At 39.9% G+C, this 22,638-nt stretch overlaps 1 protein-coding gene across 1 annotated transcript in view; it reads left to right on the top strand.

The window, feature by feature from the left end:
* Nlg3 (Neuroligin 3) overlaps positions 1–22,638 on the top strand; it is a 639,972-nt gene that overhangs the window by 561,035 nt on the left and 56,299 nt on the right. Inside the window, exon 6 of the mRNA XM_068230271.1 lies at positions 15,740–15,858. Coding sequence (XP_068086372.1) covers positions 15,740–15,858 — 119 coding nt within the window. The remainder of the gene's footprint in view (positions 1–15,739; positions 15,859–22,638) is intronic.

Below are 22,638 nucleotides of genomic sequence, written 5' to 3'. Positions count from 1 at the left end.
TTGTCGACTTTGGTTCTGAATTTACATCTCTCCTGTACAATGTCTTCCGAGATGTTGATTTTCTGGAGATCTGTATCAGTTTCAAGGAATTGAACTGTACTTTGTTTTATATGAAAGGGCAAGGTTGAGAATTATTTTAGTTAGTCTGTTACTTTTCATCATCATCATCATCATCATCATCAGTTTACCCTCCAGGGTTGGCTTTTCCCTCGGACTCAGCGAGGGATCCTACCTCTACCGCCTCAAGGGCAGTGTCCTGGAGCTTCAGACTCTTGGTCGGAGGATACAACTGGGGAGAATGACCAGTACCTCGTCCAGGCGGCCTCACCTGCTATGTTGAACAGGGGCCTTGTGGCGGGATGGGAAGATTGGAAGGGATAGACAAGGAAGAGGAAAGGAAGCGGCCGTGGCCATAAGTTTGGTACCAGCCCGGCATTCGCCTGGAGGAGAAGTGGGAAACCACGGAAAACCACTTCGAAGATGGCTGAGGTGGGAATCGAACCCACCTCTACTCAGTTGACCTCCCGAGGCTGAGTGGACCCCGTTCAGCCCTCGTACCACTTTTCAAATTTCGTGGCAGAGCCGGGAATCGAACCCGGACCTCCAGGGGTGGCAGCTAATCACGCTAACCACTACACCACAGAGGCGGACCTGTTACCTTCCATTCTGATATTGTGTCCATAAAATTTCAATCGTCTTTTCCGAAAAGTGTGAGATATTATTTCAGAATGATAATATATTTCCTGGGTTGATTTTTTCCTCCATATTCCCTTTATACAAACAGGGCCAAAAAAGTGTCTTAAAATTTTCCTTTCCTGTTCTCTATGTCACTCGTTAGAGACCCGCCGCCAATGATTAAGATTTCTGAAGCATATCAAGTTTCAGGTTTTATACTGTATTATGGTGTCTAAGTTTTGCTTGCCGAGATATTGACTTTTTTTATTGTACGTGTTCCAAGCGACCCTGTAAACTTTATGCAATTTAGAAATTCGTTCTTTATTTTCTTCGCGGTTTAAAGCTTATGAGGGGCTGCCTGGCCGAGGCGGAAAGGCGTGCTCGGTTCGCCCGGAAGGACGTGGGTTCGAATCCCCGTCAGGAAGTCGTAAAATTTAAGAAACGATATTTCCACTTCCGGAGGTCCACATGGCCCTGAGGTTCACTCAGCCCACACCAAAAATGAGTACCAGGTTAATTCCTGGGGGGAAAGGCGGCTGGGCGTAGAGCTAACCACTCTACCCCATCAAGTGCCGAGGTTACGGATAGTGGAAGCCTTTACCTTCCACCGCTTCAAGGACCTGAATGGGCTGTACGGAGATGACATTTGCTTCTTTTTAAACCTTATGGCTGAATAATTTCTCCCAAATATTTGAACTGGTTCACCTGAAAGATTTTTCCGAATTTGGTTATCACTGGTTGCCCATCATTATTAGTAAGTTATTATTATTATTATTATTATTATTATTATTATTATTATTATTATTATTATTATTATGATTATTATTATTATTATTATTATTATTATTATTATTATTATTATTATTATTATTATTATTATTATTATTATTATTTATTTGCGAGTGAGCCCATTAGGACTACGCAAAGTACTTAGAGACAGGCATTTGCCTTTCTTTGTGCCCACACTTCTTTCATTCGTTTGCTGTGTGCTTCTTTTCTCTCTTGAGACCATGTTGTTCCGGTCTTCTTCCTTGGTTCCTCCTCTTGGTCAACTTGCCACTTATGAACTTTGGCTCTGAAGATAACCCGGCTTTGGATGTCTTCAGGTGTAATTCCTGCCAGTTTCAGATCTGTTTTAATTTCGCCAATCCATTTTATTGTGTCCGTTTTGGCTTTACTTCGGTTTTCATAAAATTCAACTATTTGCTTGGTAAGTCTATCTGGGTTCATCCTTTTTATATGTCCAAAGAATCTTAATCTGCGTTTTCTGATGTCGCTGTGAATGTTAGAAAATTGTTTGATTTCCTGTTTCCCTCTAAGGCGGTACTGTTCATCTACGAGTTTTGGGACTAAAATTTTTCTAATGATCTTGCGTTCCTTTTTCTGAATATTTTCTAGATCAGTTTTCCTGTTCAAAATTAGTGCCCCGCCGTGTCGGGGTTGAGGGCCCCCACCCCAGTGTCTTACATAGAGTTATGCCTAACTCCTACTCAGTTCAGAGCTAGGCCCCCACGCAAGCTGACCGGGCACGGTTATTATTATTATTATTATTATTATTATTATTATTATTATTATTATTATTATTATTATTCATGGTTAGGGCCACTAAGGACCGCGAGATCTCAACTGTTTCTTCTTCTTGCGGACCCACCAGGTTTTCATCCTTTCGGAGTGTTCTTTCTTCCACGCAGCAGAATGGATATGATTGAGTCGAGTTGGTACTACTTCTTGATGAACCTGTCTCAGTCTGTGTCTGAGTGGTGCTCTGAGCTGAATGTCCATTTCCGTGATTTCATACTTTAAAAGATCCTTATCGCATGTCCACCAACCAAGGCGAAATCATTTTGAGACTTCTGAAGTAGGACGACACACGTTTACAGATTCTTTCAGCTGGCAATCTGAAGAGGTGAGCATAAAAATGTTTCCTTTTCCAGATTACGCTTGATATTTTTTCGGTGTGGGTGTGTATTTCCTAGTTTCTCCGATCTTTGAGAATGGGACCAATAACTTTTCCGATAATTGTCCTTTCATTAATTGCCAGTTTTTCAAGCAGGTTGTGTGTTCAAAATGTTAAACATTATCCGGCATATAATGCTTCGAGTCTATTTACAGTTTATGAAATATTTGTATTATTAAAAGAGTATACTAAAAATATATTTAGTAAATCCTTCCGTCCATTCTACTGGACCGATTTCCTTCATTTCTGTTTCATTTTCTTCGGAATTACCTGCCGGTGAATCATGAGACAATGATAGGTTTCTAAGGTTAGCCTCCTTTGAGTAATCATAAAATCAAATCATTGAATTATCACTCCAATAATTGCAAGCGAATGTTTACCCCAACCCGCAATACATTCTGTACATAACAGGTTGCTAAGCGACTAATACTTTCAGTAATATTCTGATATGTGATTTTAATCCTTAGTAATGCCATTTCATGCAGCCAAGTTTGATAACTACCAGTTAAGCCAGAGAGTTTACACTTCCTCTGATCATGGAAGAGTACGGTTCTCTGCGAGGTACTCTTTGATTCTCTGACCTTCCTCAGCTTTTAAATATGCTCAACAGATGGCAGAACGTTCGTAATAACTGCTAAGAGAAAACAGTCTACGTACGTACAGAGGGAAGGTTTTCAGTCACGGGCAATTGTATGTTACGCTAACATCGTTTGAATAATGTTAAGATGCAGATACGTCCGAATGGTCGATGCACAGTGTAATAAAATGAATCAGTTACTATGTTTCGGGCAGACAAAATAATATGACTGCGACTGGCATATCAAGACGAGTTGTTGTTGTTTGAGTCATCAGTCCATAGACTGGTTTGGTGCAGCCCTCCATGCCACCCTATCCTGTGCTAACCTTTTCATTTCTACGTAACTATTGCATCCTACATCTGCTCTAATCTGCTTGTCATATTCATACCTTGGTCTACCCCTACCGTTCTTACCACCTACACTTCCTTCAAAAACCAACTGAACAAGTCCTGGGTGCCTTAAGATGTGTCCTATCATTCTATCTCTTCTTCTCTTCAAATTTAGCCACATCGATCTCCTCTCACCAATTCGATTCAATATCTCTTCATTCGTGATTCGATCTATCCATCTCACCTTCAGCATTCTTCTGTAACACCACATTTCAAAAGCTTCTATTCTCTTTCTTTCTGAGCTAGTTATCGCCCATGTTTCAATGCCACGCTCCACACGAAAGTCTTCAAAAACATCTTTCTAATTCCGATATCAAAGTTTGAAGTGAGCAAATTTCTTTTCTTAAGAAAGCTCTTCCTTGCTTGTGCTAGTCTGTATTTTATGTCCTCCATAGACGAGTTATCTGACATATTTATAAAGAATTCTGCGGAACAAGGCGGGTGCTCTAGTTATTATTTAATTCCTTATATGTTTTCATGTAATAAGATACGAATTTCCGTTGCAGTGCTATCACTTTTACTCAATTTATTTGAGTAAATGCAATGTAATATAACCTCCGCAAACGATGTTATGGCAGTAAATTGAAGAAAACAACATTGATATTTTCGCCATGTAAATTGTGGTATATTGCGCGTTTCTCCTCTAGTCCACAATCCACAACTCCAGTTTGCCTTTCCTCCATGTTAAAACAAAATGCTTTCAAACCCTGCAAATCTTTCAAAATTTTGCCCTACCCTCACCAATTTTGAACATTCTTTGACAAGATTTGACAAATTTTCTTGTGAAGTATTGGATTCAAAGAAAAATTTGGTGCTGTACGACAGGCATTAGTTTCTCTTCTGGACCGTGACGTATTTTAGGCTAACAAGTCCGTCCGTTCCTTAAATGAGGTAGCACTTTCTTTTTGTGCTCGCTTTCCGCCAAGGCGGCCAAGCTTTTGAATCCCGGATAATGAATGTGAATTTTCAGGTAACAACCTGTATAAAATCAGGCTGCAAACATTCGAAACTTAAGGAATGGGAAGGAAGAGACAAATGTAAATAATCTATAAATGACTTGATTTGATTCAGGCAGAGATGAACAGGAAGAGGAACACATAAATGGATAAATATAATGATAGGTCGTTGTGGAAAGAGGGAGCAAAAAAAGTGAAGTGCCAAGATGGTAGATTCCGTATCAATACCTAGTCTTTTCCTAATTTTTTTCAGAACTTAGAAATTAATCGAATGTTTCCCTTACTAAATTACTCCAGCACTTAATTCTTCTTCCTACAAGCGAATATTTGCCCCAAATTTTCCTGTTGAATTCCAACTTTATCTTCATATTGTGATCTTCGTCTTCTTTATCTGTTTACCCTCCAGGGTAGGTTTTTCCCTCGGTCTCAGCAAAGGATCCCACCTCTACCGTCTTAAGGGCAGTGTCCTGGGCTTCATTCTCTGGGTCGGGGGATGAAACAGGGGAGGATGGCCAGTACCTCGCCCAAGCGGTCTCACCTGCTATGCTGAACAGGGGCCTTGCGGGGGATGGGAAAAGGAAGAGGGAAGGAAGCGGCCTTCCCTTTAGTTATGTACCATCCCGGCATTTGCCTGGAGGAGAAGTGGGAACCACAGAAAACCACTTCCAGAATGGCTGAGGTGGGAATCGAACCCACCTCTACTCAGTTGACCTCCCGACGCTGAGTGGACACCATTCCAGCCCTCGTACCACTTTTCAAATTTCTTGGCAGAGCAAGGAGTCGAACCCGCGCCTCCAGGGGTGGCAGCTAATCACACTAACCACTACACCATAGAGGCGGACCTATTAAAGCACCACTCAAGCTTATTCGTCTACTAATTTCATTCAACGTCAACTCTCCACTGACAGCTGGGGAAGTCGAACAGCTCGTCTGCTAACTGTCAAGTCTTCGCAGCCCAAAGTTAGGAACATTTCTGAAAAAACACTCTTTTCTAGGAAATCACCCAGGACAAATCGTGGTGCTTTCTTTTGGATCCTTTCCAGTTCTATAATTACGTAATCGTCGTTAGGGTCCCCTACACTGAAACCATGCACTAATTTGGAGCATTACCATTGACTTTAACGCCCTCACCTTCATATCCTTAATATAACCCCTAAATACCCTCATAATGACCCCCTGTGGGTGGAGGTGGTAGAATAATACCCACAGTATCCCCTGCCTGTCGTAAGAATTGACTTAAAAGTTCCCCAGAGGCTCATAACTTGGGAGCGTGGTTTGGCGACTGGCATTGCTTCCAGTTCCAGATTCCTCACTTCCATCTATCCTATCCGACTACACTTGGTCAACTTTAGTTATTTTCTGACCCCGACGCTATTAGGCTGCGAGGGCTAGGGAGTCTTTCATTCTCATGCCCTTCGTGGCATTTCCCTTTATTTGACCAATATCCTTTTTCGAAGTGTCAGACCCGATTTTTTCTCTCCGACTAGTGTTATACAGAAGACGGTTGCCCATTTGTACTTCCTCATAAAACAATAATCACCACCACCAGCAGCCTCATAAGTATGTGAAGATATACTTTCATTTACAAACTCATTAATGAATATCTTTGATTATATTAACACCTAGCTACTTACAATGATTCCCAAGATGTACTTTCACCCCCATCAAAACAGTAACTGAAACGGACAGGACTCTTCCTCATGCTGAAACTTACAACCTGTCTTTACACCCCTTTTACTACCCATCTCACAAATTTGGCGAGGATTTTTTGCAGTTACCAGTAACATATATTGTTCTATACAGAACAGATCATCCCAAAAAATATATAATCTCTGATTCTACTCATGGTGAACCTTGGGTGAAAATATCAATTCATAAAATTATTGGACAAGGAATTTTTCCCACCGTTCTCCGTGGTTTCCCATGTTCACACCAGACAAATGCTGGGCTTGTACCATAATTAAGGCATGGCCGCCTCCTTCCCACTCCTAGCCCTTTCCTATTGTTCAATGTGTTAGTCCTGTTTTAAACAAGTAGCAACAAAGACAGGATTATTTGTAGCATAGCTTATCATTTCGTAAGATATGTAGAAACACAATAGCCTTCGTGGCAACATCTCACCGCTGGGTTCTGTGGTTCAAATCCCGGTCACTCCATGTGAGATTTGTGCTGCACAAACAGGAGGCGGGGCAGGTTTTTTGCTGGCACTCCGGTTTTCCCTGTCATCTTTCATTCCAGCAGCACTCTCCAATATCATTTCATTTCATCTGTCAGTCATTAATCATTGCCCCGGAAGAGGGCGACAGGCTTCGGTAGCCGTCACAATTCCTAACCTCGCCGCTGGATGGGGGCTTCATTGATCCCATTACTGACCGGTCAAATGAGTGGAAACAGGCTGAGGATTTTCATGTTGAAAACATTTCGTAGCGACAAAGAACGGGTCACCATACTACGATAAATGTAAAATTAAGCTATTTTCTCAATTGTACCGAAAGTTGAAGGGCTAGAGTGCCCAGAAAAAGATAATTCTCTTTTTCATTGAAATCCTATCTATATTAACGTATTTATATACTTCTATCTGTAATGTGCTCCGTGCTTCAATACCCTCAGGCATTTTTAAAAAATGTCCACACCGAATGTAGTTATAAGGGCTTAAGTGAAACTCTGCATTGACTCACATTAGCGCTCGTAGTGGTGATTAAGTGAAACTCTGCATGACTCACATTAGCGCTTGTAGTGGTGCTTAAGTGAAACTCTGCATGACTCACATTAGCGCTCGTAGTGGTGCTTAAGTGAAACTCTGCATTGACTCACATTAGCGCTCGTAGTGGTGCTTAAGTGAAACTCTGCATTGACTCACATTAGCGCTCGTAGTGGTGCTTAAGTGAAACTCTGCATTGACTCACATTAGCGCTCGTAGTGGTGCTCAAGTGAAACAATGCACTGACTCACATTAGCGCTCGTAGTGGCAGAAAGAGGAAAACTACTAATTTAATCGACCGGATAACGATGGTTAAGAAATGGATTGTAATTGTTAGTAATAAAGAAAGAATATATTCACATGCTTTATTTAATTCTATTTACCTAAAATTCATAGCTCTCCTGAAGAGTAGGAACTGCGTACTTTTGCATGTAAAATCTCAGAGATCAAGCTTCTTGAAATGTGTAAAGTATTCTAATGAAGTTAGTGGTAAACGGGGATAAACTTTCCGTAGTGATAGGATAAATAATTCCTCACTTTCCATTTCAATCATTTCAATCAACAATTTACTTCCACAAAGTGATGATTTCGATTTTGCCATGCAGACCCGTAATCAAGTGATTCAGAGAGACATAATATTTAATGCGGCGTGCAGGAAGTGATGGGAAATCTTAATGTTAAGGATCGTAAGAGAAACAGAACATTGGATCCATTAATTAACTCAGGTCCATAGTAATTGTTTACAACAGAACAGCATTGAAGCAAGGGTTTATGCTACGTTTAAACCTTGTGGTGTTAGCACCAAAGAGTATAAACATCAAAGACATGCTCGGTGTAGTGCATTGTTGTGTACGCTTGCAAATTACGGTAATGGAGGAGCGAATGCTGTATTGAAGCGAGTTACGTCATGACACGGATGGTATTCTCATCACTAATGTGAGAAAGCCTGGTAGTCTAAGTTAGACTAGAAAATGGAACTCTGGCCGGAATATTATCAAAGACAAACATCTTCGATATTTACAGGTTGTATAAAGTTCTGTTCTGATATAGAAGGTATGTGAATCAAATCGACATAAATAAAGTTGTAGGGGTCCGCTGTCTGTCTGTCTGTCTGTCTGTCTGTCTGTCTGTCTGTCTGTCTGTCTGTCTGTCTGTCTGTCTGTCTGTCTGTCTGTCTGTCTGTCTGTCTGTCTGTCTGTCTGTCTGTCTGTCTGTCTGTCTGTCTGTCTGTCTGTCTGTCTGTCTGTCTGTCTGTCTGTCTGTCTGTCTGTCTGTCTGTCTGTCTGTCTGTCTGTCTGTCTGTCTGTTCCACCATCACGGAGAAATGGCCTCGATAGATCTCGACCAAACTTCATATTTAGAGTATACTCATCCAGAGGAAGGTTTTCATGTGCATATGAAGTCAAAATCGCGGAATAGACTTGGGGTTTATAGGAAAACGAGACCACTTTTCTTCCATTTTCTCTTACACTATTTTTCTGTAAAATCCGTGCGCTATATGTGAAACTTCCGTTCATTATGAACAACTTTAGTTATGTTCATAATTTCGCTTACATTTCAAATGACGGAAAAATTGTTTTCTACCTGTTTCATGCTCTACATTTGAGTGATTGACAGTGATCTCTGTAGAAGTGATACCGGAACTTGCAGACGCTCTGAGTGGCTCTCCAATAACATGAGACGCATTCGCGAATGGCACTGATGAAATGGTGCGGGAGAACAAAGGTTTTAACGCTGGATCAATTGGACGTGTTCGGCGAACAGAACTTTACTTTGTACCGACAAGGGAAGGAAATACTGCTTTCATGATACGAGAAATGCTTGAATAATTGTGGTGATTAACTTCGAATTTAAGGAATGCTGTTGAAATAAAACAATGTTTCTTTATTTGTTGTGTGTTCTCCCAGGATGGTAATATAGTAAGTGAGATTGAATCAAGCTGTAGTAAAGCTAATGCAGTGAGCTCGCAGTTGCGATCAGCAGTATTCTGTAAGAAGGAAGTCAGCTCCCAGAGGAAACTATCTTTACATCGGTCTGTTTTCAGGCCAACTTTGATTTACGGGAGTGAAAGCTGGGTGGACTCAGGATATCTTATTCATAAGTTAGAAGTAACAGACATCAAAGTAGCAAGAATGAATGCTGGTACAAACAGGTGGGAACAATGGCAGGAGGGTACTCGGAATGAGGATATAAAGGCTAATGTAGGAATGAACTCGATGGATGAAGCTGTACGCATAAACCGGCGAATGGAGGAGGAAAATGGATCACTGTACGGATTTCCTACCGGCTTCCTGGCCGAGAGGGAAGAGACAAGAAGGGTTCACTTGGAAGGACGTGGGTTTGGTTCCCCATCGGCAGGTCCAAGAATGTAGAAATGAGTTTTCCACTTCTTGAGAGGAACGTTGCTCCAAAGTCCACTCAGCCTGCAACAAAAATTGAGTACCATGTTAATTCCTGAGCGCAAAGAGATAACCACTTAAAGGCAAGGTTATGCACAGAGTAAGCTTTTACCTGCCAGTCGTCCAAGAACCTCCTTGGCTTGTGTGCAGAAAGTCCTTTACTATTGAGATTTTACACTTATTTTCTGCCGAAAATAGTCGTTCATTAACTGTGCTATTTTTTGCGAATTTACCTGTGGCAAAGTTCTGATTTTCTGACATGTTCACATGTGCACAATCTATCGGTGTAATAACAAACTAGGCGATGCGTAAATTGGAACGAACACCGCCCTTTTGTTTTCGAGCATTAAAAGAGGCAAATTTGTTTGTTATATTATTAGATGTAAGGTCCTCCTAACAAATTTCATAGACTTCAGAGACACCGAAGCGCCGAAATCTTGTCCCGCTTGAGTTATTATTACATGCCAAAAATCTATCGACACGAGGCTAACGTATTAGCACCTTGAAATACGACTAAACCGAGTTAGAATCGAAGCCACGAACTTCAGCTCACTGCCGAATGAGTTACGTAGCCCAGCTTACTTACCCTCAAACAAGCACTGACAATTATCGACAAAACAGTTTGTTTGAGACTCCAAATATGACCCACAGGTTCACCAGATCTTATCCCAACCACACACGTTGATTTCCTCAGGGACAATAATAATAGAGAAGAAAGAAGCTTAATAATCCTCCCACCACTGCAAACTCCTTTGATCCAAGATTATCGGATGAGCCGAGCTACTCCGCATAAACTCACTAAGTATATAAATGTCTCGTGTAATTCTCTAATCCATCTTAAACTACTTCTTCCATCTCTCTTTCCCTCTCTCTCTCTCTCTCTGCGGCTGCAGATAATTTCACGCCGTCGCTTTCATTTATTTGCTTTCTCTCCTCTGATGCGAAGAAGACAAAGAGGTTTACCTTAATGTCATTAACGACATTTCTAACATGACAGCAAGAAAACGTCACACCGCACACTTCTATTATACTTCTGCAGTAGTTGTATAATATTTCATTTTAAATTATTATTATTATTTTTATTATTATTATTATTATTATTATTATTATTATTATTATTATTATTATTATTATTATTATTATTATTATTATTATTATTATTATTATTATTATTATTATTATTATTATTATTATTATTATAAGGTCTTCATTATAGACTTAGTTTTGAACTTAGTTTCTACAACTCTACATTAATCATGGGAAACTCGCAGGGACAGAACGTAACAAGTGAAACTCTGCCTTGGATGAAATTCTCAAAATGCCCTCCGTTAGCATAGATACAGGCATCAAGGAGCACAACAGCGCATGCGGGTTTCAGCCTGTGAACAGGATTATAGCCCGGGACCATATCCATAACTCACACCAGTATAATTTATTGAGGGGCGTTTTATTTTCCAATACATTCACTTGGATTTACATATTTGTCGTCATCCGGCTATCCTCAGTTATAATCCATTTTCTATTAAAGTCAGCCTTCTTAGCTGTATTAATTTCTTCCTTAATTACTCCGTTTGTATGCGAGTGCTAATCCCGAAAGCTGGACACCTTTTCTTTGAGCCATGCAAATGTATAACATTTGTCTCCGGAAAATATCGAAATATGGATGCAATTTTAACGACGGTGCAGACGTTTGTTTCGGGATAATTGGTGGCTAATCGGTAAGTCGTATCACAAATCAGAAAGCACAATCGCGTTTCATTTTGGAGAGATCTACAACTTTGGTCCTATGACTTTTTGTCGTTTTTCTATCCCTTATACGTTAAATAGAGCTGTATTTGTCGATTTCAATTTAATTTTGTATTTTTACACGTATATGGTATCATTTTGTCACACTTATAGGAAAGATAGAATCATGACATTCTGCACGCACATTGACATGACCAGTGGCCAAGCGATAGCCAAATTTTATGATTCTAGCTGTCACATGAGTATCAAGAATATTAAGTATTATGTGAAAACTGTACAAAATTTCACCCCATTCATTGACTCTAACTCAATCAAACCATAAATGTAGGAGATACGAGAAGATGTCATGGGACCAGCCATGTAGAACACTGAATGAGGCGTCTATTGGTGAAGTCCGTTTGTAGATATGTCGTACAGTTTCAAAGCAGTAGCTCTCGAAATAAAGGTCTGCACTGGTAGACGTGTCCATCCTAATCTATATAAATAAATTTGTAGGGGGTCCGCTGTCTGTAATTTCGTTTTTTTGGCCCATTTTTCAGACATTTATCCATTTTAGGTCAATTCAAGACCGTATCGGTGGTTTTTATTTTTCCTGTCAGTTTGTCTGTTTGTCAGATTGTTCCACAATCACAGCGAAACGGCTGGAGGGATCTCATCAACCAAACTTCATATTTAGAGTATACTCATCCCGAGGAAAGTTTCGATATGCATACCATTTTAATATCTTTGAATAGACGGGGGATTTATAGGAAAACCAGAACGGTTTTCCTCCATTTTCTCTTATACTATTAATTTTCTGTAAACTCCGTGGACCGTGTGTGAAACGCATCTTCATTATAAACAACTTTCGTTATGTTCATAATTTGCCTTACTCTTCAAAGGACGAAGAAATGTACTATTTTCTGCGGGTATCATGCTTTGCATTGAGTGACCGACAGACCGACAACGAACCTACAGGTTACCATGGCAACGTCTCAGACTGCATGCCAGCAGGGAAGTAACGTAATGCCATTTTCCTCATCATTCCTTCAAATTCGTGCTTGTTCCTTGGGTAGAAGGCAAGAGAGGCGTCAATCGGACATTCTGCGGGATATTGGCGGAATATCGTTGGAGGTTATAACCGTCCTCGAATAACTCAAGTAATAACACCGTTAGTCACCTTCTTATCTGTTTACCTTAGAATCACGGGGCGAGTTGGCCGTGCGCGTAGAGGCGCGCGGCTGTGAGCTTGCATCCGGGAGATAGTAGGTTCGAATCCCACTATCGGCAGCCCTGAAAATGGTTTTCCGTGGTTTCCCATTTTCACACCAGGCAAATGCTGGGGCTGTACCTTAATTAAGGCCACGGCCGCTTCCTTCCAACTCCTAGGCCTTTCCTGTCCCATCGTCGCCATAAGACCTATCTGTGTCGGTGCGACGTAAAGCTCCTAGCAAGTACCTTAGAATCCCTGCGCCTAAAATTCTCCTCTGTTACCGCTTTCTTATATCCATAACGCACACCAGCATAATTTATTGAGGGGCATTTGATTTTCCAATACATGGACTTGGAATTTACATATTTGTACTCATCCCGCTATCCTCAGTTATAATCCTATTTTCTATTACTTTCAACTTTCTCAACTGTATTACTTTCTTCCTTAATTACACCGTATATATGCGAGTGCTAATCACGAAACCTGGACAATCTTTTTTTGGAGGAAATACAACTTCCAAGCTCTGCAAATGTATAACTTTTGGCCCCGGAAAATATCTGAATATTGAAGCAGTTTTAACGACGGTTCAGACCTTCCTTTCGGAATAATTGGTGGCTAAACCGTAAGTCGTATCACAAAAGAATCACGTTTCAATTTGGAGAGATCAACAACTTTGGGCCTATGACATTTTGTCGTATCTCTATCCCTTATTCGTTAAATAGTACTGCATTTATCGAGTTCAAGTTTATTTTGTAATTTTTTACACCTGTATGTTATTGTTTGGCACACTTATAGGAAAGATGCAATCGTGACATTGGGCACTCACATTGACATGACTAGTGGTCATATCTTCGCCAAATTTTATGATTCCAGGGTCACATGAGTAGCACAAAAATAAAGTAATATGTACCAAATATCACCCCATTCAGTGACTAACTGAATCTAACCCATAAATATAGGATATGCGGGAAAATGTCATAGGAGCAACCATGTAGAACACTGAACGAGGCGTCTGATGGTGAAGTTAGTTTGTAGGTGCAATTTAATATAGTCTTACTCACTGCCTTTACAGTAATTTACGCAGAAATCGGTATACAATGTAGAATACCGTAGCGAAGCACGGGTACATTTGCTAGTATTTCAATATTTTCGTGGATATTTAACTCTGTACCGAAATTACCATAAAAATGAATTTTATGTCTTTCTCAATGGCTTGAAAATTATGATTAATAAGAACATATTCTCCAAAAGCTCAATATCAGTTGTGTTTTATAGCCTGAAAATGTTCTTGGTATCACTGAGTTAGTGTCCGCTGATTTCTTCCTATGTAAATAATTTTACTGGCATTACAAGTGAGCCTGTATATTCCGAAGTGGCATAAACATCTCTTTTGTTTAATGGCTTTGATATTTTATGATGGTTATAACTGTAAATCGAGTTTCCTTTCTTCGTCTTCGGCACAACCTTCACAGCCGTGTGCACAACACACCCGACTCCACTTTTTCTGCACATTTAGTAAAATGCAAAGGGCAAATCCCACTTTTCTTCATTTTCATGGCTAAATGATCCCCAACATTTTTCTCCATCCAGGCTTGTTTTGAGGAACGGCCTGTAAAATATTCGTCTATTTACTTTTATCACGAATCAAACTCTTTTACGAAGATATTCGACAAACTCGAATAGAGGATCCAAACTGTTATTTATTTACTCGAATCACAAGTAATGGCATACAAAGTTATAAAGAAATGATACCATTATAAATTTCAAGTTGAAAAATGTATAAATACAATATCTCAGATGATATGATCTTCGCCCGTAAATTGGCCATTTTCATAGCATTATCACAGACTACCATTAACTGTTGCGATGTGCAAGAGTATGGGCAGAGTTTATAGGTAGGCAGGTGAAGCATTGTCTGTCTCTCCCCCTCACTCACAGAAATCTGAACACTGTAGGTTTCCTCAATTCTACATCTCTCCACACCACTTCTAAAACTGTGGAAGAAGACCAGCCAGGACTCCAGCCTCCCCGTTCACCAGGATATTACTAAACCTGCCCCTCCACGACTTAAGTCTAGATCTCCACCCTCGCGCACTGCACTTACACTGGAAGAAACTGGGTTCTCCATCACGAACGCCTGGTTACACTATTGGCAGCAGTCTTCTGTTCCCAATCAACATCTTGTGACTCTACCCCATGTTCAACCTCTCGGATTCCATCTACCCAGACGTCAATGGAGGACTCTAAACAGGATAAGAGTCAATCAAGGAAGATGCGGCTATACTCTTTAAAAATGAGGCTGGCAGAAGTTTTCTGGGTGTGATTGTGGAGCTACCTCACAGACCATGCACCACGTAATTGCCGAGTGTCCACAGAGAGCATTTCAAGGTTCTTTGGAGGACATACACAACGCAACTGAGGAGGCCTTAAAATGGATCAATGGACTTGATTTGGAACTATAGGCTTCTGCTTGTATTTATTGTGTATATATTGTATACTTATTTATATAATCTATCTGAGCACATCATACGATAAATAAATAATAACCATTCCGAGGTGTGTTGAGTGATCGCCAGATTTCCCAATTGGTGTCGTGACCTTCAGGAAGGCTTTCTTTGGCCTTCATTCACTCTGGTAGTATAGTGGATTGCTATACCTGCGTCCTGACTACCGCAACATTTGAAGTGAACATTGCTGTTGTCTGCACAAGCTTTTCCTTGATTTGAGCCGTCGCCTTGGAGGGTGGTGACCAAAGAGTGGGTGAGCTTGGTCCTGTACGGACTTCGTTCATTCATTTGGTGCTGTAACCTCACCGACGTACCGCAGGAGGGGCTATGCCCGCCAGGGAGTTTAGTTTATACACAAGATATATTTCAGACAGCCATAAAGTAATCTGCACGATTCAATGATACATTTGTATCCATTTAGTTTTGAAAATATCTAAACATTTTATATTCTAAGTCATCTTAAATATAATGCACTGTAGCAATATGAAAGAGAACCTTTCAACGCAGCTCCAACAAACCCTTCAATTGAGTGACCCATTGTGTAAACTGCAATAGTTTACAAAAAAATGCTTCCTTAAATTGATTTTCTTTACTTTGATTGTGCACCGAAGAGTTACGATATTCATCGTTCTGTTTCAGGAACCCTAACGAACCTCAGGAGCCTGACCTTGTCCATGGAGTGAGACAAGAGAGGAACCGCTTCAAGAACATCGAGTGGACGGCGTACGAAGCTGTTCACAAGAAGTACCTCAACCTAGGTAATCTCACCTCAGCATCATGTTTCTCATTTATGTTACTTTAAAATATGTACTTTGTTAATATCCAATGTAAAAGTACATATTATAAGGAGTTACTTTCTCTTTTAAGCAAGATATGTAGTAGAGATATTAATATCGTGTACTGGACATCTAGTGCCACTGTGGTGGGCTACAGCACAGAGTTTGTACCACAGGATGTTGCCGTGACACTTCTTCACTAGTCCCAGCAAGTGACAGTCCCGTGCATACAGTATAAACAGAACTACGCTCTCTGTTGTCAAGGGTAGTTGAAAGTCAGCGGCGGAACTTGAGAATGTCGTAGTTTTAATAACGGGAAAATTGCAAGTTCTGCCAAAAATAAGGCAAATCCGTTAGCGAAACGTTTGATATGATTAAGCCGAAATAACCAGGATCACCACGACAGGAAAAATATTCTAAGAGGCAGACAAAATACTGTGTTAACCTTGAACTGTTAGCGCCAGTCCACAAACATATTGATTATCCTACGTACATAAGTGCCCACTGTTTTGCCTACATTGTAGGCGCCAGTCCAAGAAGTTATTGACATTAGTACATGAGTGTACACCGTGTTGCCTACGTCGTAAGCACCCGTACACGAACTTGTTGACTATAGTAGTAGATGTCGCAAAAGTTAGTAAAGTATTTATGCTGAGTCCTCCGTTCGAAGGTTCGTTGAATCCCCAATGGATCCACCACTAGTAGTCATAGCACGTCAGGCAATTAAAGAGTGAATTACTTGCATATTTTTCTGTGGACTGAAGCAGCCTTGCATGTAGATGAACTAAATGGTTTAGTTATTCTTATATAATCGTATAAGAATTTCAAGCTACGAGGGTGATTTAATAAATAAAAATAACAAAACGTGTCATTGTACTTGACTTTTACCACAAAACACACAAGTTTTCTTTTCCAAGGAACCAGAAAATCCAACTTCCCATTTTGAGCCGGAATTCTGTGAATATTTAGCGCTCATTTACGTAGTAAATTCTAAGCCAGGACAAAACTAACTGATGATTAAATAGCGACATTTGTATAACATATAATACCCCATGTCTCGTTTGGGTCACGTATCTGTCAGTTTGTATTCGGGAGATAATGCGTGTTCGAACCCCAGTATCGGTATCCCTGAAGATAGTTTTTCGTAGTTTCCCATAAGGCAAATGCGGTCGCTTAATTTCCACTCCTAGCCCTTTCCTATCGCATCGTCACCATAAGACGTGTTTGTGTAGGCGTGACAAAAAATAAGTATCAAACGTTTTTATCCCACACTCTCATTCTTCCAAGATTCGTATCTCTTCTTCCTTGGACGTTTATCATAGTTTTTGTCCCTTCCCTGCTTACCAATTCTTCGGGCCCTTTGTAAAGAATACTAGTAGCTCATTTTTATTTCAACTTAAAATAATCATCATCAATAGCAGCAGCATCTTCCTCCTTTCTGTGTATTTAATAATAATAATAATAATAATAATAATAATAATAATAATAATAATAATAATAATCGAGACATTTCAGCAGCCTGAAATCAGATTGAACTCCTGAAAGAAATTGAGGAAAAAGTCAGATTTCAGATATCTTCTGAGAAGACAGAATACTTGACCTGCAACAAACAAACACCAAAATTTATGGAGACAAAAATATGGCAAAATTAAGCGAGTATAACGTTTTAAGTATCTTGGTGAAACAATTAAAGAAAATGAACTTGAAACAAAAGGCAAAACATCAGATGCCGAAAGACAGAAACTACATACAGATTAACCCAAAATATCTACAACAAATGTAACCCCAAGCACACAAAAGTAACATATTTCAATACAGTCATTAAACCAGAATTTCTTTATGCATCAGAGACGATAATTTTCAACAGCAAAGCAGACATTGAAAACACTGAGGAAACAGGAACGCGAAATCATAAGAAAATATATAGGCCTAAAACTTGCCGACGAACAACACCGACTTAGAGGCAAACAAAAAATCAAACAATATACAAATATTCTTAGTGGCATTGGAAAACTCAGGTTAATATTCTACGGTCATATTAAAGGACGGCATCCAGACAGACTTACAAAACAAATAGTCGAATTCTACGAAATCAGGCGTAAAGCCAAAACAGATACAATGAAATGAATTGGCTAAATACAAACTCAACTCTACACCACCACCCAGCCCTAACGCACACAAAATACTTACCTCGTGGACCGGTCCGAACCCGATAGAGACTGAATTCGTGCCTCTTAAACTTATGAAAGGAAGTAGAAAAGGCATATACTCACGATAAAAGATATGGATCACAAGAATAAGGTTTACTAACATAACATGAAATCCAAATTAATATGCAAACAGCAAAAGAAGTAGAGGATACAGAGAAAAAGGTACTCACGTTCACAGACGTATTGTACACGCAGTCAGGTTTCTTTTTCAACCACAGAATTCTGCTTTGTAAACATCAACGAGGATGCAACAGAGGCGTTACGAAATGTGATAACAATTGTGATCAAAATAAATCTTTCATTGAAAAATAAATTAACACTTGACGCAAAGCGTTCCTTTCTCCAATGTGAAAGTTGGATGCGCGTGAAAGAAAGAAACATTACGTGAAAAACCACACAATCAAAGCATTTGGTAATGCTAGACTTGAACTCCAATCATACATTCAAAGACGCGAACACAACAATTACCTCCAAAGAGATATCATCCCCAGATAAAAACACCGAGAAGTAGGCCAGGCAAAGAAAACAAAACAAAACAAGGAGACTGAGAAGTTTCCATAGTTACGAAACCAATAAGCATAACTAACAATTAAATAGACAAAACAGAAAGAAAAATCTATTGAAATAAACAGGTAATCGGGCGTGTAAATCTGAGAACAAACGTAATAAAAGGAATAATGATGGTGTAAAAAATTCGTGAGATGCGGAAAAATAACATAAGTGTAACCAGTCAATCCACACAAACGCACGCACGCACAGCGTGGAGACCAGAATGTGCAAGACCAAATAGGTAGTGATTCTCAAGATACGTAACAATACAATCCGTACATCGTGACAAGCAAAATCACAGGCTCGCGAGCTTGATTCAAGTACGGAGATCGTAACCCTGGATCGCCGCATAGTAGGCCAGGCTCACCCAGTTATAATTGTGACCGTCAAGCAGTATGTACGCTACATGACATATTCATATCGCCTCGCCAAGGCGAACATGAGATGCACAGCATTGGCGTTAAACAATGTCGACATCAAACAAGCTCAGCCAGTGGTAGACACGAAGAAAACTAATAATAGGTCTCAAATCAAAACCACAGACAAGCCCCTCATTCACACAGATTGATTTTACCGTCCGCCATCACGTATGAATAAATGTACGAAAAGTAGACGCATATAAGGTCTGCAGCAAATTAATAATGAAAAGCCTGCAGAACAAGAATCTCAGAACACAATGTCAGCATAACTATGACTAACCAAAAGTGATATGAATACCTTAAACCTCGTAGGATAGAACCCAACGGTCCTATGTAATTATGAACATTGACTCTAGATAGAGAGTCGTGTAGGACAGATTGTAAATCCATTTATAATACCGTTTAAAATTTAGCATAATCATTTCACAGCCCAACGCTTCCATCTTCTCCACACAAGACATTGTTGACTCTCCCTGAGAGCAAACGAAAAAGAGTAGCAAGAGAGACGTGCTTCCTCAATCTCTGATGGCAAGAGGAGCCATCTGTCTAATATAAGCGAATTACATGTCTTTTATATGTCTGTAACGTCACCAAAGAATGCGATGTTAGAATAGTACAACACAAGGCAAACTCGGTGTGCCACGATACTAATTTGAAACAGTCAAGAATTACATCAGCAAATGTCCAAAACAGATCCAAAATTCACAAGTGGCAAGTTGATAAAGAGGAAAGACCAAAGAAGAAGAGCGGAACAACCTGTTCTGAAGACAGAAAGGAAGCCCACAGCAAAAGAATGAAAAAAATGTGTGCAAAAGGAAGGCAAATGCACGCCCCTAAGTAATTTGCGTAGTTTTAATGGGCTTATTTGCATACATAATAATAATTTCGTATGGTTATTGCTAGCCTGGTTGATTCTTTGTAAGGGACACCCTCCGGTGAGGTTGGCAGGCATCTGCCGTGTGTATGGAACTGCATATTGGCAGGGAGGTGTTGTGTGTGATGTGCAGGAATATTAAAGCCTGAGCCGTGGCAATAAACATTTACAAATGAAAATACCTGACCCGACTGCGAATTCAACCCAGGACCCTAGGATTATTGGCGAAGACACTGACTTCTCAGCTATGCATACGGACTGCTTGATGATGATATTGTCTTGTCCTCTGATAGCGTTTTTCTTGAGCACAACAACCAAAAACCCTCTCCAGATTTTTAGGCAGTAATAAGTTAGAATGCAAATTAATTTGTTTATTAGGAAGTGTTGCCCAGCCTGTTCTTCCAGAATGCAGTGAGGGCAACATAAACCCTAGGGGTTCTGACAAGCAGTACCCCTCAAGTTTATGCAAATTTCATAGCATAAAGGTTGTGCACGCTATAGTATACTTGTTACGCGTTTCAGTAAGTTTGCACTCTATCCCATTACTGCCTACAACTACAGGGCTCTAATTATTTTAGAGACGTAATTGTAGTTATAATAGCTGTTCTCAATTTCCAACTAGGGTTGTAATTTAGGGGACAACTTGTAGGTCTTCTCCAAGGGCGTATAACTCTCTCAGAAATTGTTAATCTCCTCCTCCAAAGCAATTCCAAACACAGCCCCGGTGTACACACGAAGTTAATCACCGTCAACTAATTCCAGGAAGAACCTTTGATGTGACTCTCAAGCACGGAAAGGAAATAATAAGAGATGACGTTTCCTCACTGAGGAGGATTGCAAATATGTATTTATTACTATGCTGCAGAGGCCAAGTCTCTTCCTTTGATCTCTAGAGCTTCCATCACAGTTGTGTGTTGTGACGAAGTATAGGTCACGCACACATCGATCCGGCTATGACGAGCTATCATAATATTAATTTTGCTCGGCATTTTAATAATGACAACCGATCACTTACTACGGATTCACAACAGATAATAGTTTCAAAAATGTATTACACGTTGATAGATTTACCATTATTCTGTGATATCCGTTGCCAGAGGTATGGTAACTGAAGCGTCGTGCTGGACGCATGAACAGAGCCTCTTCTTCACATATTTTCAATCCGAAGTGAATTTGTGTTGGTTTTTTCTTTTTTTTGCGTGTCATTCATTGAAAGTTTCGAACATTGATTCTTGATTCTTAATATTCGTTTTCTTTGAATATTCAAAAGGCTTCTGCTTATTTTTCCTATTCTCCTTCTTTCGTTACGGCCTCTGTACGATCACAGGTAGGTTTTTCATGTATTGGGTATTATTTTTCTCTTCTAGAACCTATTCAACCTCTCTCTCCTTCTCTCCCGTTCTTCAGTTGAGACTTTTTCTGGTCTCCCCATCGGGTCTTCTCTACCCTGTTCCTCCACATTTTTCCGTCGTTAAGCTCCGGCATAATGGTTGATGTACATTTATTTCTGCAGGTCTCCGTCCCTTCGAACTCGATCCCCATCTCAGTCCAAACCTTTCGGAGTTCGATAACCCTATTCGCTCCCGTCTTTCCTCTCGTTCTAACCATTGTCTCTCATACTTCTCTGGTCATTCTCTCCATGTGTATCCTGATCACATGTCCAGCACATCTTTCTCTTTTGAATCTTACTTTTTCTGAGATCGTCCACATATTTCGGTACAGACAGATAAACGGATATCTGTTGGGTGTCTATGATTTAGTATTATTTAATTTTCTCGGATAAATACCAAATTTATCACCAGAGATGTTTCACAAGCTAGCATCGTCCTAAATGAAGGGATGAATGGACATTTCTCTGCCTTGAAGAATCCGAGTATCTGTGTCGGATTCGAACCTACGTTCCTGGCGAACCTGGTAGCCGTCAATATACTACTAATTCGCACATAAAGCTAGTAATATTAATTCGTCGTAATAAATGCCAGGTCAGCGCCCTAGTGGTAAATTCCTAATCACGTCATAACACTTCTAGACCAACTCTGTGACGTAGAATTTTTATGCTATCCTACGGGCTAATAAGCATTGGGGATTGCATAGCCATTCCCTTCACATTTCAGTACATCGTAAAGTAGTTCCCGCAGAGTGAGGATAGAGCGTAGTTAGTAGGAAATGCCGCCCCGCTCTGTTATTTGCGCGACTTGTTAGAAGATATGCTTGGAATTTGTCTGGAAATGTGTGTAATTAACTCCGAGGAAAACAAGGCTCATTCTAACCAATCATCGAATTAATAAACGTAGAGTATTCTACTTCACACAGCATTGTGTCTAAGAAATTATCGTTACGGAAGGATGTTGCGTACACAAAAAGTACGATTTCAAACTGTATTGCGAAGGAAATGTAACTGAATCGAGGAGCGATGCGTACTTCTTTTTCATTACTTACATTTACATTTCCTTGATTTCCTAGTGCTCTAAGGCAAACTAATCGTTTGGACTGTAAGCAAGCCATCACCTGGAACTGTGTGTAAAGAGTGGTGAAAAAATGTCAAATAGATTACTTCTTTTCCAACAAAACTGGAAACAAACAGACACATCACAAATATAAATCATAGAATGAGAAATAATAACACTTTCAAGTGGATAAACATATTCCGTAGACAATCTGAAGTTGTTAGATTATATTAATTTTCGTTGTTGTTTGAGTCATGAGTCTA

Source organism: Anabrus simplex, chromosome 14 (assembly GCF_040414725.1).
Source record: "Anabrus simplex isolate iqAnaSimp1 chromosome 14, ASM4041472v1, whole genome shotgun sequence".
NCBI lineage: Eukaryota > Metazoa > Arthropoda > Insecta > Orthoptera > Tettigoniidae > Anabrus > Anabrus simplex.
The sequence above is the reverse complement of the archived record's forward strand: the minus strand, read 5'-3'. Positions and strand labels throughout refer to the sequence as shown.